Source organism: Pseudophryne corroboree, chromosome 2 (genome assembly GCF_028390025.1).
Source record: "Pseudophryne corroboree isolate aPseCor3 chromosome 2, aPseCor3.hap2, whole genome shotgun sequence".
Classification (NCBI taxonomy): Eukaryota; Metazoa; Chordata; class Amphibia; order Anura; family Myobatrachidae; genus Pseudophryne; species Pseudophryne corroboree.
The window spans coordinates 248,563,142-248,580,260 of NC_086445.1; the positions used below are offsets into that span (position 1 = coordinate 248,563,142).

The following is a 17,119-nucleotide window of genomic DNA, read 5'->3' on the forward strand; positions in this document are numbered from 1 at the left end:
TACTCCCTGAATGAATGTCTGAACCTCTGGAATGATCGCTAGTTTCTTTTGAAAAAGAACCGACAAGGCCGAAACCTGACCCTTTAGTGAAGAAAGCCTCAGACCCTTATCGAGACCCTCCTGAGGGAAAGATAGTAGGCGAGGAAGCTTAAACAAATGCGGAGTCAAGCAATGTAAATACGCCATACCCTAAGGTAAATGCCAGAAGTCACCGGTTTCCTAGCCTGAATCATCGTCTGTACAACAGAATGAGAAAGACCTTTAGCTCTTAAAATGTTGGATTCAAGAACCAAGCTGTCAAAGCCAGCCGACTTAAATCTGGGTGGCGACAAGGTCCTTGAAGAAGAAGATCTGGTCGCAGGGGGAGACGAAAGGGGTCCCCGACGACCATGCTGCGCAGAAGAGTGTACCACTGTCGGCGCGGCCAATCTGGAACCAACAGAATTATTGCGAGACCTTCTCGCCGAATGCGTTGAAGTAGACGTGGAATCAGTGGAATTGGCGGAAACACGTATCCCAGTTGAAACTGCCACGGGGCTGTTAGAGCAACGACTACAAATGCTTGAGGATCCTGAGTCCGCGAGCCGTAGTGAGGAAGCTTCTTTTTGAGACGAGACGCCATTAGGTCTACGTCGGGCATTCCCCAGCGGGCCACTAGAGAGAGAAACACTTCCTGGTGAAGTTCCCATTCTCCCGGATGAATCGTGTGACGACTCAAAAAATCCGCTTCCCAGTTCTCAACTCCTGGAATGTGAATTGCGGATATTACCGGAACCCAACGTTCCGCCCACGTGAGAATCTGACTTCTCTCATGGCGGACCAGCTTTAAGTTCCTCCCTGTTTGTTTATGTAAGCCACCGCTGTGGCATTGTCGGACTGAACACGAACTGGATGACCCTGTACCATGGTTTGAATCTGAAGGAGTGCATACCGGATTGCCCTCAACTCTAGAATGTTGATTTGTAATTTCGACTCCTGACTGTTCCGGCGCCCTTGGAAGTGATGAGTCTGGAACACGGCTCCCCAACCGCTGAGGCTTGCGTCCGTGGTGACCATCATCCAAGACCAAATCGTGAACGGCGCTCCTTTTCTCAAATTGTGACTGTGAAGCCACCAGTGAAGTGACTTACGAGTCTTTACCGACAAGCGGATCAACTGCAATTCGAGAAGTGGTTCCATCCGAGTCCAACAGCTGAGAATCTGAGCCTGAAGAGGTCGGGCATGAAATCTGGCGTATGGGACGGCCTCGAAGGATGACACCATCTTGCCTAACACCTGCATGCATCTGAGGACCGACACTACCGGTAAGTGCAACAGGGTCCGAATTCTGGACTGCAGATCCTGAATCTTGTCCGAAGGAAGAAACACCTTCTGGCTGCTGGTGTCGAATAAAAGTCCCAGAAAAATAATTTTCTGGGAAGGGAGTAAAGACGACTTTGGAAAGTTTATTATCCATCCGTATGACTGCAGAGTCTCTATCGTTAGACGCAGGTTCTGATAGAGAATCGCCTCTGACGAGGCCTTGACCAACAGATCGTCCAAGTATGGAGTGATGTTGACCCCCTGACAACGGAGAACCGCTACTACATGACCCATGTCTTTTGTAAACACCCGAGGAGCTGTGGATAGACCAAAGGGAAGACCTGAAACTGAAAATGCCAAGGTCCGACTGCAAATCTCAGAAGAGATTGATGACCTATCCAAATGGGGACATGTAGGTAGGCGTATTTTATGTCTATTTAAGCCAAATATTCCCCTGGCTCCATGGCGGCGATAATTGAGCGAATGGATTCCATTTTGAATTTTTGGGTTGAGAGATATGGGTTGAGGGCTTTGAGATTCAGAATGGGTCGAAACGAACCGTCCGGTTTGTCCACGAGAAAAAGACCCGAGTAAAAACCCCGACCCCTCTGTTGAGTGGGAACCAGATTACTCCATTTTGTAAGAGGGTTGCTGTTGCCTGAAGAAGAGCTTGACGTCTGGAGGGATCGTCTGGGAGAGGGGTGACGAACAGACGGTATGGAACTGGTTCTTCGAGATCCAACATATATCCTCTGGATATGACCCCCATTACCCACCGATCTGGTTTCGCAGGAGCCACACTTCCTTGAACTGATGTAACCGAGCCCCAACCTTCATCGATCCCTCCTGAAGTCCTGAAACGTCATGCATCAGGTTTGTCGGCAGGCTTACTGGCAGGTCTGCGAGTAGCCTGAGATCCTCTACCTCTGAATGACCCTATTCGTGGAAATCTGGAGAAAGCACGAAAGGAATGGAAACTACCTCTGCCCTGCGTACGAAATGATCGAAACCTCGTAGGTTTCGGTTTGTGAGGCGCAGATGGTAGAAAGGGGCTCTTTCCTCCTGTAGTATTGGAAATAATCTTCTTTAAATCTGACCCAGAAAGAAACCCCCTTCAAAGGGTACTGCCGTCAAGGTCTGCTTTGAGTCCGAATCAGCATTCCAAACCCTAAGCCAAAGAGACCGTCTTGCTGACACTGTCAAGGCAGAAACACGGGACTGTAGCGCAACAGAAACTAACAAGGCCTCACCCACAGTAAGTAAGAGCCTCCGAGATCTGTTCTGCTAATTGGATGGCTTCCGACGGATCATCCGATTGCATTCCAGATACGACCCGTGCTAGCCATTCATCCACGGCCTTAAGGACCCGGGCTCCAGCAAGAATTGGACGTAGAGAGACACCTGATAAAGAAAACATAGATTTTAGTATTGCTTCTATCTTCCTATCTGTAGGGTCTTTTAAAGTCACGGACTGTACAGAAGGAATAACCGTAGCTTTTGCCAAATGTGAAATAGGAGCGTCTACCTTTGGGTCTGTTTCCCAAAATTTTGTGTCTTCCTCCGTAAAAGGATATAGAAATTTTAATTTCTTAGAAGCCTGGAAACGAGAATCTGGTTTAAGCCAGGGTTCTTTTAAAATATCCGCAAAGTGAGAGTAAGAAGGGAAGGCAGTAACTTGTCTTTTCTGTCTTTTGAAAAAGGCTCCGCCACTGCCGTATCCTGAATATTAAGAGTTTGACGAATGGCTTCTATCAGCAATCTAACACCTGAGCTAGTAGATAGCTCCTCGTCTTCCCAAGCCGAAACTTCGTCCCATTCAGGATCTACCTCCCCCTCCTCCAATGGAGATGTCAGAGAATCCAACTCCTCCCCCGGAAATGTTATAGCGGGTAACGGTTGTGGTCGTTTAGTAGCAGTGGAACTGCTGGCAGAGTTTACAAACTTGTTTAAAGAATGAGATAAATCAGTAAGACACTTGCCCATATTCTGGGCCCACAGAGGCTCCACCTGAGTTTGAGCAGATTCAGCCTCCGATCTAGACTGACGCAAATCCGAAATGGCATCCACCATGTTCTTGGCCCATGGGGGCTTAGACTGATCTGTGGAACCTCCCTGCTGATCCACCACTGATGCATCAGAGCACGAAGTACAGAGGGTACCCGCGTCAGCGCTACCCTTAGCCAGCTTTGAGCCACACTGTGAACAGGAAAAATAAACTACCAAGGCTGTTTTGCCCTTTATAGCTTTGTCCGGTTTACTGGCCATATCTTATTTTATTTTATTTATTTTTGATATTTAAGAGCACTAAAAATGCACTATAAATCCCCTATAAAAGTGACCTAGCAGTTTTCCCACGATTCTAGTGACACTAAGAAGGCTGACTACTATCCCCCACTAGGGCTAGACAAAAACCATCCACAAATATACTTGCAGTTAGTTGTGTGTTGTTTCTAATAAAAAACTTCCCCCAGAAAATAGCTGTATCCTCCGTGTCTGCGTGAGAAGTACAGCGTCCCCCAGTCTGCAGCCGGAGAAGATGGCGCCCCGGAGCCCTCAGGAAGCTGCAGGACAGCGCGCGTGGGCAGAGCAAGGTGGGAATCCGTCCCTGCAATAATTACGTAACCGCCGCGGCTGCTCCCTGGGAGTTTACCGAAACCGGAAGTTCGGGTCTCCCGCGCGCCGCTACACACAGCGGCTTACGCGGGTAGAAGTTACAAACGTGTGCTGGTCCCAGGGAGTGCACATCACTCTCCCGGACCCCGCTCAGTAGCCCTGCAATGTTATGTCCCCACAACACGACCGCTCACCCTCGGTCGTGTTGTGGGGAGGGGCTGGGGGGGGGGGGGGGTTCGATGCGGGCGGGGGGGGGGTCCCTGCATCACGATGAGAAGAATGGGGCCCCAGTGACCAAAGTGTGGTGGCCTCCAGCGGCAGATCAGAGTGGGAACATCTCATCAACTAAATCCACTCCAGTAGTACCTGTCACTAGGGACTAGGTGCTTTTGAGAACAAAATAAAACACTAAATCTAAGGAGAAAGAAACACTGTGGGGTATATGCAATTCCGGGCGAATTGCGGCACTTTTTCGCCCGTTTTTACATTAGACACAATTCGACCGGCGAATTCCGCCCGGCGGGTGCCGGAATTCGACATATTCAATAAAAAAACGGATTCGACAGTCCCGCTGTCGAAAAACGGACCAATTGACGGATTTTGAATCGACTTTTCAGACGGTACAAAAACCGGTAAAAAACCTGAAAAAAATTGCGTGGGGTCCCCCCTTCTAAGCATAACCAGCCTCGGGCTCTTTGAGCCGGTCCTGGTTGCAAAAATACGGGGAAAAAAATGAAGGGGATCCCCCATATTTTAACAACTAGCACCGGGCTCTGCGCCTGGTCCTGGTGCAAAATATACGGGGGACAAAAAAGAGTAGGGGTCCCCCGTATTTTTTGTACCAGCACCGGGCTCCACTAGCTGGACAGATAATGCCACAGCCGGGGGACACTTTTATACCGCTCCCTGCGGCCGTGGCATTACATACCCAACTAGTCATCCCTGGCCGGGGTACCCTGGAGGAGTGGGGACCCCTTCAATCAAGGGGTCCCCCCCCCCCCCCAGCCACCCAAGGGCCAGGGTTGAAGCCCGAGGCTGTCCCCCCCATCCAAGGGCTGCGGATGGGGGGCTGATAGCCATGTGTAAAAATGAAAGAATATTGTTTTTTTGCAGAAGAACTACAAGTCCCAGCAAGCCTCCCCCGCAAGCTGGTACTTGGAGAACCACAAGTACCAGCATGCGGGGGGAAACGGGCCCGCTGGTACCTGTAGTTCTTCTGCAAAAAAAATACCCAAATAAAAACAGTACACGCACACCTTGAAAGTACAACTTTATTACATACATGCCGACACATACATACTTACCTATGTTGACAAGATGTTCGGTCCACTTCTCCAAGTAGAATCCATGGGGTGCCTGAAAAGAAAAGATAATTATACTCACCTAAATCCAGTGTCCAGTGATATTTGTAATCCACGTACTTGGCTAAAAAAAAAAAAAAGGAATACCCGATCCACACGGACTGAAAGGGGTCCCATGTTTACACATGGGACCCCTTTCCCCGAATGCAGAGACCCCCCCGTGACTGCTGTCACAGAGGGTCCCTTCAGCCAATCAGGGAGCGCCACGTTGTGGCACTCTCCTGATTGGCTATGCGCGTCTGAGCTGTCAGACGCGCATCGCACAGACCCTCCATTATAGTCAATGGTGGGAACTTTGCAGTCAGCGGTGAGGTCACCCGCGGTCAGCGGCTGACCGCGGGTAACCCCACCGCTGACCGCAAAGTTCCCACCATTGAAACTAATGGAGGTGCTGTGCGATGCGCTGTCTGCCAGCTCAGATGCGCATAGGGAATCAGGAGAGTGCCACGACATGGCGCTCGCTGATTGGCTGAAGGGACCCTCTGTGACAGTCCGTGTGGATCGGGTATGCGTTTTTTTCTTTTGCCAAGTACTTGGATTACAAATAAAAGACCAGGACACTGGATTTAGGTGAGTATATAATTTTATTTTCAGGTACCCCGGACGTCGACAGACGGAGACGTGGCCAGAGTCGGCGTGTCCACATAGGTAAGTATGTGTGTGTCGGTATGTAATAAAGTTTTACTTTCACGGTGTCTGTGTCCTGTTTTTATTTGGGTATTCTTTTTGCAGTAGAACTACAGGTACCAGCGGGCCCGTTTTACCCCCGCATGCTGGTACTTGTGGTTCTCCAAGTACCAGCTTGCGGGGGAGGCTTGCTGGGACTTGTAGTTCTGCTGCAAAAAACAATATTCTTTCATTTTCAACAAGGCTATCAGCCCCCCATCCGCAGCCCTTGGATGGGGGGGACAGCTTCGGGCTTCACCCCTGGGTGGCTGGAGGGACCCCTTGATTGAAGGGGTCCTTACTCCTCCAGGGTACCCCGGCCAGGGGTGACTAGTTGGGGTTTTAATGCCACGGCCGAGGGACCGATATAAAAGTGTCCCCCGGCTGTGGCATTATCTTCCCAGCTAGTGGAGCCCGGTGCTGGTTCCAAAAATACGGGGGACCCCTACGTCTTTTGTCCCCCGTATTTTTGGCACCAGGACCGGACGCAGAGCCCGGTGCTGGTTCTAAAAATACGGGGGATCCCCTGTAATTTTTTCCCCTGTATTTTTACAACCAAGAGCCCGAGGCTGGTTATGCTTAGGAGGGGGGACCCCACGCATTTTTTTTCCAGGTTTTTAAACCATTCCATTAAAAAAATATATATATATATATATATTTTAAAAAATATATAAATAATACTTGTGCCTCCTAAATAGACAAACCAAGTACCTAATCCCTTAAAATATAAATATATATGCTATTAGCAATAAAAAAAAACACAAAAAAAAACATGTTTTTCAAAATTTTTATTACATTCCGCCAGCAAAGTGAGGCGGATTGAAAATGACGAATTTACTGTCGAAAAGCACTGTTGTCGAATTTACATTCTTCAATTGAATATACTTTTGTCGAAAAGCCCCATTTGTACCATTGCAGAAATGTCGAATTTGTCAAATGTCAAATTTCAAAAAGTCGAATTTGAAAAGTCAGTTTTTTTGACGAAAAGTACTGTATTGCATTGTCGATTTTTTTTTTGCGAAAAAGTCCTGTTTTTCGACATTTTCGGGAATTCGACCGCAATTGCATATACCCCTGTGTCTGTACTCCACAGGCACAAAACTAAAATTGAGTTGATGGCTGGGCAGGAAGGAGATGGGAGGGGTTAGAGGGGGGAGGAGCAGTTTGTTTGATAGATTCTGTGCCAAACTCCACTTCCACACACCTCTAACCCACAAGTCACGGCGCAGCATCCCCCAGATGGATGACAGAGAAATGGGCGAAAGGAAGGTTTCGGTTTAGGGACCACTGCTGACGGAAGGAAGGCAGTTTTATCGGTTGCCAGTGTTACAATGTTATTTAATTCCTTGCCGAACAAGGTATCTCCTGCGAGAGGTAAAGTTTCCAGAGCTTTCTTGGAGGATGCGTCTGCTCTCCAAGTACGGAGCCATAATGAGCGTCTGGCCGCAACCGTTTAAGCCGAAACCTTAGACACAAGGATAGCTGTATCCAGGGCAGCTTCGCCAAGGTAGGTATTTGCCTTCTGAAAATTCCCCACCAGGACCAACAACTGTTTTCTACTAACAGTAGTCGACAGACCGTGGTGTAGTTGCTCCGCCCAACAAGCTATAGCCTTCGTTATCCAGGCCTCGGCCAACGCCGGCCTCGGCCTTAGTTATCCAGATCGAGGCCAATGCTGGCCTTGTTATTTCACCTGCATGTGTGTAAGCTGTTTTGAGGAACATGTCTAACTTACGATCCGTGGGAACTTTGAGAGAAGAGGAATCTGGAATTGGCAGAACTGGGCGTGCCACGTGTGCGTCCACTGGTGGGGGTTCTCCCACTTGGACCTGTCCTGAGATGGAAATGGGGAGAATGACTGATATTGTTTGGAGAGCTGAAACAGTTATCCGGTTTGGCCCAAGCTCCCTCCAACATATCCTCCAATTGTGCTGAGAAGGGAAATTGTGTGGAATCTTTCCTCGTTTTTTTTTGAAAACCGGTGTCTTCGACGTGGGAGCCGGATCCTCATGTTCAATATCCAGGACCAGAGGTACTTGCTTGACCAGGGCTTCCACCTCTGCCACCGAAAGGGAGTCTTCCAGACCGGAAGAGGTGTCCAGATCAGAACCCCCTGACCCACTCTCCTGATCTGAATGAGGGGACTAACTCTGAATCCCCGTCCGAGAGAGGGGTAGCGGTGTTGCTAGAGGCATGAGCCCGTCTGGGACTTCTGTCCCTGTCCATAAGTTGTTGCATGGAGGCTGAGAACTGAGAAAGGCCCTGAACCAACTGAGCCAATGTGTGAACCCATGGTGGTTCATCCTGGGGAGGAGGAAGCGTATAGGTGCTGGATCCGGTGGCGATACTTGTGGCGTAGCTAAGCGATCCACCAGTAACTTGTGTGAGGGTGGTCGCCCAAGCCAGTTCCTGTATGACAGGTGTAGGTGTCGGATCAGCTCGTGGCGGAGCTCCCACACATGCAGAGCATAGGTCCATGGAATCCTGTGAAGAGAGAATATTGCAGCACACACGACAAGTGGGAGGCTCAGGTTTAACAAGCTTTTTGCCTCTGGATGACATTTGTAAAACGAAACAGAGACACACTTGTATACAATTCAACGGTGACAATTAGGAAGCACTCAACCCAGGTAAATTACACATCCTATGGTAAACCAGTAGGCAGGCGAAATAGACTGATCCAGGCCACTGGAGCTGGCTACAGGGGAGAATGAGGCCAGACCTTTCTCTCTCAACAAGTCCCAGCCAGCATGTGAGCTAAAATGGCTGCTCAGCGTTTTCTGGGAGGGACTGAGAGAGGAGGAACAGCCCTGGGGCAGACCCTGAGCAAAGCTACCAGTGAGCCCCAGGGGTGGGGGAGGGGCGACAAGCTGGGCACCCTCCCCCTTAGATGTTGGACCCCAGGGACAGTGCCCAACTGCCCTGCAGCTACTGCCCTGGTGGTCTAGTGGAATAAGGCGCAGTGCACCTGGGCGCCCACTCATCTGTCTCACTGTCTCCGTTCAGCGAGAGGGGATCGCCGTGTGCAGGGAGCCGGTCAACTCAACCTCCTCCATGTCCATACGCGGCTGCGGGAGGAGGCAGAGCGCTGCCTGGCTGTCCCGCGACAGAAGACACCAGCCCTGTTACCGGCGCTGCAGCCTGCAGACGCTGGGTGTTGGAGCGGGCATGCTGGGCGCTAAGTAACCTATCGGTTTAAAAACAGCTTCTAGATGAGAGGTGCCGTTGCTCCTGCCTTGGCACCCAAAAAACCCCCCAAACTGGCGGGCCCAGGGTATAGAGGACAATGGAAGCAAGGCCTGCTGGGTACTTTTAAGCAACCCTTTTGGTGCCAGCCTGCTCCCAGTCCAGCCTATACCCAGCATTGAAATTCTCTTGTGCCCCCTAGTGGAAGAAAAAAAAATGAGAATTTACTCACCGGTAATTCTATTTCTCGTAGTCCGTAGTGGATGCTGGGGACTCCGTCAGGACCATGGGGAATAGCGGCTCCGCAGGAGACAGGGCACAAAATTTAAAAGTTTGACCACTAGGTGGTGTGTACTGGCTCCTCCCCCTATGACCCTCCTCCAAGCCTCAGTTAGGATACTGTGCCCGGACGAGCGTACACAATAAGGAAGGATTTTGAATCCCGGGTAAGACTCATACCAGCCACACCAATCACACCGTACAACTTGTGATCTGAACCCAGTTAACAGAATGATAAAGTAGGAGCCTCTGAAAAGATGGCTCACAACAATAAACAACCCGATTTTTTTGTAACAATAACTATGTACAAGTATTGCAGACAATCCGCACTTGGGATGGGCGCCCAGCATCCACTACGGACTACGAGAAATAGAATTACCGGTGAGTAAATTCTCATTTTCTCTGACGTCCTAGTGGATGCTGGGGACTCCGTCAGGACCATGGGGATTATACCAAAGCTCCCAAACGGGCGGGAGAGTGCGGATGACTCTGCAGCACCGAATGAGAGAACTCCAGGTCCTCCTTAGCCAGGGTATCAAATTTGTAGAATTTTACAAACGTGTTCTCCCCTGACCACGTAGCTGCTCGGCAGAGTTGTAATGCCGAGACCCCTCGGGCAGCCGCCCAAGATGAGCCCACCTTCCTTGTGGAGTGGGCATTGACAGATTTTCAATGCTCTGACAACGTCCAGCAACTTGGAATCCTCCAAATCGCTAGTAGCCGCAGGCACCACAATAGGCTGGTTCAGGTGAAACGCTGATACCACCTTAGGCAGAAAATGAGGACACGTCCTCAATTCTGCCCTGTCCGAATGGAAAATCAGATATGGGCTTTTATACGATAAAGCCGCCAATTCCGACACTCTCCTGGCTGAAGCCAGGGCCAGTAGCATGGTTACTTTCCATGTAAGATATTTCAAATCTACCGATTTGAGTGGCTCAAACCAATGGGATTTGAGAAAATCCAAAACTACATTGAGATCCCACGGTGCCACTGGGGGCACAACCGGGGGCTGTATATGTAGTACTCCTTTTACAAAAGTCTGGACTTCAGGAACTGAAGCCAATTCTTTCTGGAAGAAAATCGACAGGGCCGAAATTTGAACCTTAATGGACCCTAATTTGAGGCCCATAGATAATCCTGTTTGCAGGAAATGTAGGAATCGACCCAGTTGAAATTCCTCTGTCGGGGCCTTCCTGGCCTCACACCATGCAACATATTTTCTCCAAATGCGGTGATAATGTTGTGCAGTCACCTCCTTCCTGGCTTTGACCAGGGTAGGGATGACCTCTTCCGGAATGCCTTTTTCCCTTAGGATCCGGCGTTCAACCGCCATGCCGTCAAACGCAGCCGCGGTAAGTCTTGGAATAGACACGGTCCCTGCTGAAGCAGATCCCTTCTTAGAGGTAGAGGCCACGGATCTTCCGTGAGCATCTCCTGAAGTTCCGGGTACCAAGTCCTTCTTGGCCAGTCCGGAGCCACTAGTATCGTTCTTACTCCCCTTTGCCGTATAATTCTCAGTACCTTGGGTATGAGAGGCAGAGGAGGGAACACATACACTGACTGGTACACCCATGGTGTTACCAGAGCGTCCACAGCTATTGCCTGAGGGTCTCTTGACCTGGCGCAATACCTGTCCAGTTTTTTGTTGAGGCGGGACGCCATCATGTCCACCATTGGTCTTTCCCAATGGACTACAATCATGTGGAAGACTTCTGGATGAAGTCCCCACTCTCCCGGGTGAAGATCGTGTCTGCTGAGGAAGTCTGCTTCCCAGTTGTCCACTCCCGGGATGAACACTGCTGACAGTGCTATCACATGATTTTCCGCCCAGCGAAGAATCCTTGCAGCTACTGCCATTTGCCCTCCTGCTTCTTGTGCCGCCCTGTCTGTTTACGTGGGCGACTGCCGTGATGTTGTCCGACTGGATCAACACCGGCTGACCCTGAAGCAGAGGTTTTGCCAGGCTTAGAGCATTGTAGATTGCTCTTAGTTCCAGTATATTTATGTGAAGAGACGTTTCCAGGCTTGACCACACGCCCTGGAAGTTTCTTCCTTGTGTGACCGCTCCCCAGCCTCTCAGGCTGGCATCCGTGGTCACTAGGACCCAGTTCTGTATGCCGAATCTGCGGCCCTCTAACAGATGAGCACTCTGCAACCACCATAGCAGAGAGACCCTTGTCCTTGTCGACAATTTTATCCGCTGATGCATCTGCAGATGCGATCCGGACCATTTGTCTAGCAGATCCCACTGAAAAATTCGTGCATGGAATCTGCCGAATGGAATCGCTTCGTAAGAAGCCACCATTTTTCCTAGGACTCTTGTGCATTGATGCACAGACACTGTCCCTGGTTTTAGGAGGTTCCTGACGAGTTTGGATAACTCCCTGGCTTTCTCCTCCGGAAGAAATACCTTTTTCTGAACAGTGTCCAGAATCATCCCTAGGAACAGCAGACGTGTCGTCGGGATCAGTTGGGATTTTGGAAAATTCAGAATCCACCCGTGCTGTTGGAGCACTACTTGAGTTAGTGCTACTCCGACCTCCAGCTGTTCTCTGGATCTTGCCCTTATCAGGAGATCGTCCAAGTAAGGGATAATTAATACGCCTTCTCTTCTAAGAAGGATCATCATTTCGGCCATTACCTTGGTAAAGACCCTGGGTGCCGTGGACAATCCAAACGGCAGCGTCTGAAACTGATAATGACAGTTTTGTACCACGAACCTGAGGTACCCTTGGTGTGAAGGGCAAATTGGGACATGAAGGTAAGCATCCTTGATGTCCAAGGACACCATAAAATCCCCTTCTTCCAGATTCGCTATCACTGCTCTGAGTGACTCCATCTTGAACTTGAATTTTTGTATGTACAGGTTCAGAGATTTCAGATTTAGAATAGGTCTTACCGAGCCGTCCGGCTTCGGTACCACAAATAGCGTGGAGTAATACCCCTTTCCCTGTTGTAGAAGGGGTACCTTGATTATCACCTGCTGAGAATACAGCTTGTGAATGGCTTCCAATACCGTCGCCCTGTCTGAGGGAGACGTTGGCAAAGCAGATTTTAGGAACCGGCGAGGGGGAGACTTCTCGAATTCCAACCTGTAACCCTGAGATACTACCTGCAGGATCCAGGGGTCCACCTGCGAGTGAGCCCACTGTGCGCTGAAATTCTTGAGGCGACCCCCCACCGCCCCTGAGTCCGCTTGTAAGGTCCCAGCGTCATGCTGAGGCCTTTGCAGAAGCCGAGGAGGACTTCTGCTCCTGGGAAGAGGCTGCTTGCTGCAGTCTCTTACCCTTTCCTTTGCCTCGGGGCAAATATGAATGTCCTTTTGCTCGCTTGTTCTTATAGGAACGAAAGGACTGCGGCTGAAAAGACTGCGTCTTTTTCTGCTGGGAGGGGACTTGAGGTAAAAAGGTGGACTTCCCGGCTGTTGCCGTGGCTACCAAATCCGATAGACCGACCCCAAATAATTCCTCCCCCTTATACGGCAATACTTCCATATGCCGTTTGGAATCCGCATCGCCTGACCACTGTCGTGTCCATAGACTTCTTCTGGCAGATATGGACATCGCACTTACTCTTGATGCCAGAGTGCAGATATCCCTCTGTGCATCTCGCATATAAAGGAATGCATCCTTTAATTGCTCTATAGTCAATAAAATACTGTCCCTATCCAGGGTATCAATATTTTCAGTCAGGGAATCCGACCAAGCCACCCCAGCACTGCACATCCAGGCTGAGGCGATTGCTGGTCGCAGTATAACACCAGTATGTGTGTATATACTTTTTAGAGTATTTTCCAGCCTCCTATCAGCTGGATCCTTGAGGGCGGCCGTATCAGGAGACGGTAACGCCACTTGTTTGGATAAACGTGTGAGCGCCTTGTCCACCCTAGGGGGTGTTTCCCAGCGCGCCCTAACCTCTGGCGGGAAAGGGTATAACGCCAATAACTTATTTGAAATTAGCAGTTTTTTATCAGGGGTAACCCACGCTTCATCACACACGTCATTCAATTCCTCTGATTCAGGAAAAACTACAGGTAGTTTTTTCAGACCCCACATAATACCCCTTTTTGTGGTACTTGCAGTATCAGAGATATGCAAAGCCTCCTTCATTGCCGTGATCATATAACGTGTGGCCCTACTGGAAAATACGTTCGTTTCTTCACCGTCGACACTAGATTCGGTGTCCGTGTCTGGGTCTGTGTCGACCGACTGAGGCAAAGGGCGTTTTACAGCCCCTGACGGTGTTTGAGACGCCTGTACAGGTACTAACTGGTTTGCCGGTCGTCTCATGTCGTCAACCGACTTTTGCAGCGTGCTGACATTATCACGTAATTCCATAAACAAAGCCATCCATTCCGGTGTCGACTCCCTAGGGGGTGACATCACCATTACCGGCAATTGCTCCGCCTCCACACCAACATCGTCCTCATACATGTCGACACACACGTACCGACACACAGCAGACACACAGGGAATGCTCTGATAGAAGACAGGACCCCACTAGCCCTTTGGGGAGACAGAGGGAGAGTTTGCCAGCACACACCAAAGCGCTATAATTATATAGGAACAACCTTATATAAGTGTTGTTTCCTTATAGCTGCTTAAATATATATAATATCGCCAAAAAAGGCCCCCCCTCTCTGTTTTTTACCCTGTTTCTGTAGTGCAGTGCAGGGGAGAGCCTGGGAGCCTTCCTAGCAGCGGAGCTGTGTAGGAAAATGGCGCTGTGTGCTGAGGAGATAGGCCCCGCCCCCTATTCCGGCGGGCTCTTCTCCCGGTTTTTCTGAGACCTGGCAGGGGTGAAATACATCCATATAGCCTCATGGACTATATGTGATGTATTCTTTTTAGCCAGAAAGGTATTAACATTGCTGCCCAGGGCGCCCCCCCCAGCGCCCTGCACCCTCAGTGACCGCCGGTGTGAAGTGTGCCTGAGCGCAATGGCGCACAGCTGCAGTGCTGTGCGCTACCTCATGAAGACTGAAAAGCCTTCAGCCGCCGGTTTCTGGACCTCTTCTTACTTCGGCATCTGCAAGGGGGTCGGCGGCGCGGCTCCGGTGACCCATCCAGGCTGTACCTGTGATCGTCCCTCTGGAGCTAGTGTCCAGTAGCCTAAGAAGCAAATCCATCCTGCACGCAGGTGAGTTCACTTCTTCTCCCCTAGGTCCCTTGTTGCAGTGAGCCTGTTGCCAGCAGGACTCACTGAAAATAATAAAACTATCAAAACTTTTACTCTAAGCAGCTCTTTATGAGAGCCACCTAGATTGCACCCTGCTCGGACGGGCACAAAAACCTAACTGAGGCTTGGAGGAGGGTCATAGGGGGAGGAGCCAGTACACACCACCTAGTGGTCAAACTTTTAAATTTTGTGCCCTGTCTCCTGCGGAGCCGCTATTCCCCATGGTCCTGACGGAGTCCCCAGCATCCACTAGGACGTCAGAGAAAAAGGTTTAGGGAATGCAGAGCGAGACTACGGTATTCCACTAAACAAGAAACTGCAAGCAAATTTATAGAAGTAACTTCATTGTGTAATGAAAACTATTACCTTTTATTAATAAGGTGCCATAAAGTGTTCACAGTACCATACAAGGAGTAAACATATCAGAAAGACAAAGCATGAGTACAATACAGAACCGCAAACGATAAACCAAGTACAGAGCAACAATTAAAGCATTACAGTAAGGTAGATAACACAAGGACATACGAGATGATATAATGTCAACAAACACGTAGAAGAAAAAATGCATGCATGCAATTTCAACCAAATTACATGGCAGAGAGAAGAATTCCGCCTAAGACATGGAGGATAGACATGAACATAACAATTAGGCAAAATAAGATAAAAGTAGGCTATCTGAAGAAAAAGCACAGATCCAATTCATTATAAGACATAAGAAAGACAGGGAGAAAGGACAAACATGAACTGTAATACAGAGGGAACCCTGCCTGTGAGAGCTTAAATTCTAAAGTGAGGAGGTGGTAAGAGACCTTAGACATAGTGTGGTCTTCTGAAGTCTAAATACCCTGGGGCTGGATTAACAGCGAAGGTATCAGGGACTAGTCCTTTCAGATCGGAGGAGGCCTAGAGTTGGAGGACAAGGCCAGGTCCACAGTCATGTTAGTGCAAGGGCATAAATGGAGGACAGTCATGGAAAGTTTAGCAAACATGTTGGGTGGTGTATTAGACATTCATGGTTTCCTGGATGTCCTGGACCATTTTAGGTAGAGCAGAGAAGAATTACGGTGATTTGGCTTCATCCCCTTCTGGTATTGGGTGCAAGGGTTGGCACACTGAAGGTCAATGGGCTCGTTATTAAAGTAGGTCAACCAGAGCAGGGAAATATAGCAGATTGGCCAAGCCACTTGTGCCTGCTGCAAGCAACGGGGAGCGAGGTTTGGAGTTGTGGGTGCAAATTTGGGTGCCCAATTGCAGAAGAGAGCAAGCTGCAGGAGTCACAGGGGACTGTAGAAAGCATCAAACTTGCTGGAACCACAGGCTCAATTACTGTGGATGTGGGAGTGAAAACAGCTGTGACCTCTAGATGACAGGTGGGTGGATGATAGCAGCTACCTGGGCTGCTCCAGATGGTGTTCGAACCAGCCGGTGGTAGAGGCTGGGCCACAGTGGAGAGCTCATTGGGTGCAAGCTCTCCACTGGGTACTACATATGTATCTCACAAAAAAAAAGATAGTGTGCCTTTAAACCTGGAATACAGAGTAATTCAATTCATATGTACAGTGCGTGTTTTACCTTTGGTTCTTTTTTTTCTTCTGTGGTCTGTGCTTCCAAAGGGGGCTCCTCTGTATTATTTTCCTCTGGAAATGAAGCGTTCATACGATCATTGCTTTGAATCAGTGTATATTACCAAACACTTCTGTAAAAATTATCCACTACCCCATGAGAGCTATTTAAGGGACAGCCATGCACTTGACACTTTGTTATACTTTTGCCCATGTTATTACTTTTAATTTTAGGGTTCTATTTAATTGAAAGACGCAAAGTCAACTTGCCCTAAATGAATCATACACAGAAAGAGTTATGACGTGTAAAGTGCTTACCTACAAGGATTTTGCTTATACAGTGATTTTCCATATTTATGCTGTAGAGTTGTTAAACAAGTGTTGGAGCTATAACGGTCAATAGGATCATTATCGGAAATGGTGGAGAAAGCCAAATCAGATTTGCTCTATTGCAGTTGATTAGAGTGGTCAGATGACGACTGCATATAAAGGCAGATTACAGTCACATTCTGACCACACTATCAAACTGCTACAGAGCTGCAGCCTGGCTCCAGGACAGAATATCTGAATCTTGTCTGATCAGTCTGTGTGTGGCCAGATTCATCTCTAACATTTCTTTTGTGAAGGTTTTTTGGGTGTAATAGAGGAAACAGTTGAGTATTCCCTACCATGGGTTTCATGGGTGTTCCTTTTGGGACAATCTGTAGAAGATATTAATAAACACAAAGAAAAATTGATAATACTCCACCTCCGCTGACCAGTGAAATAAATAATGAGAACCTACAAATCCATCCAATTTAAGTTATTGCTTTTATAGATGGAGCCTCACACATCTTGCCTTCTCTGCTGCACCTAGGTGCACCATGGCTTATTAGCATAAGCCTTTCATCTATTGTTCTCAGCTGCAATACAATACAGGGAGAACAATACAGCAGGGGATTAAGTCCGACTGCCCTGGCTCAATTAATC

At 49.0% G+C, this 17,119-nt stretch overlaps 1 protein-coding gene across 7 annotated transcripts in view; it reads right to left on the bottom strand.

Moving 5' to 3' along the window:
- SMARCC2 (SWI/SNF related, matrix associated, actin dependent regulator of chromatin subfamily c member 2) overlaps positions 1 to 17,119 on the bottom strand; it is a 209,438-nt gene that overhangs the window by 34,362 nt on the left and 157,957 nt on the right. For 6 of the 7 annotated variants that reach the window (XR_010212139.1, XR_010212175.1, XM_063952635.1 and 3 more), the window contains exons 22-23: positions 16,819 to 16,851; positions 16,161 to 16,225 (exon numbers count right to left, since the gene is read on the bottom strand). Coding sequence is in view for 5 of the 7 variants with exons in the window: in XM_063952635.1 (XP_063808705.1) it covers positions 16,161 to 16,225; positions 16,819 to 16,851 (98 nt within the window). In the remaining 2 variants the exon portion in view is untranslated. The remainder of the gene's footprint in view (positions 1 to 16,160; positions 16,226 to 16,818; positions 16,852 to 17,119) is intronic. The other variant, XM_063952633.1, reaches the window with a different exon arrangement.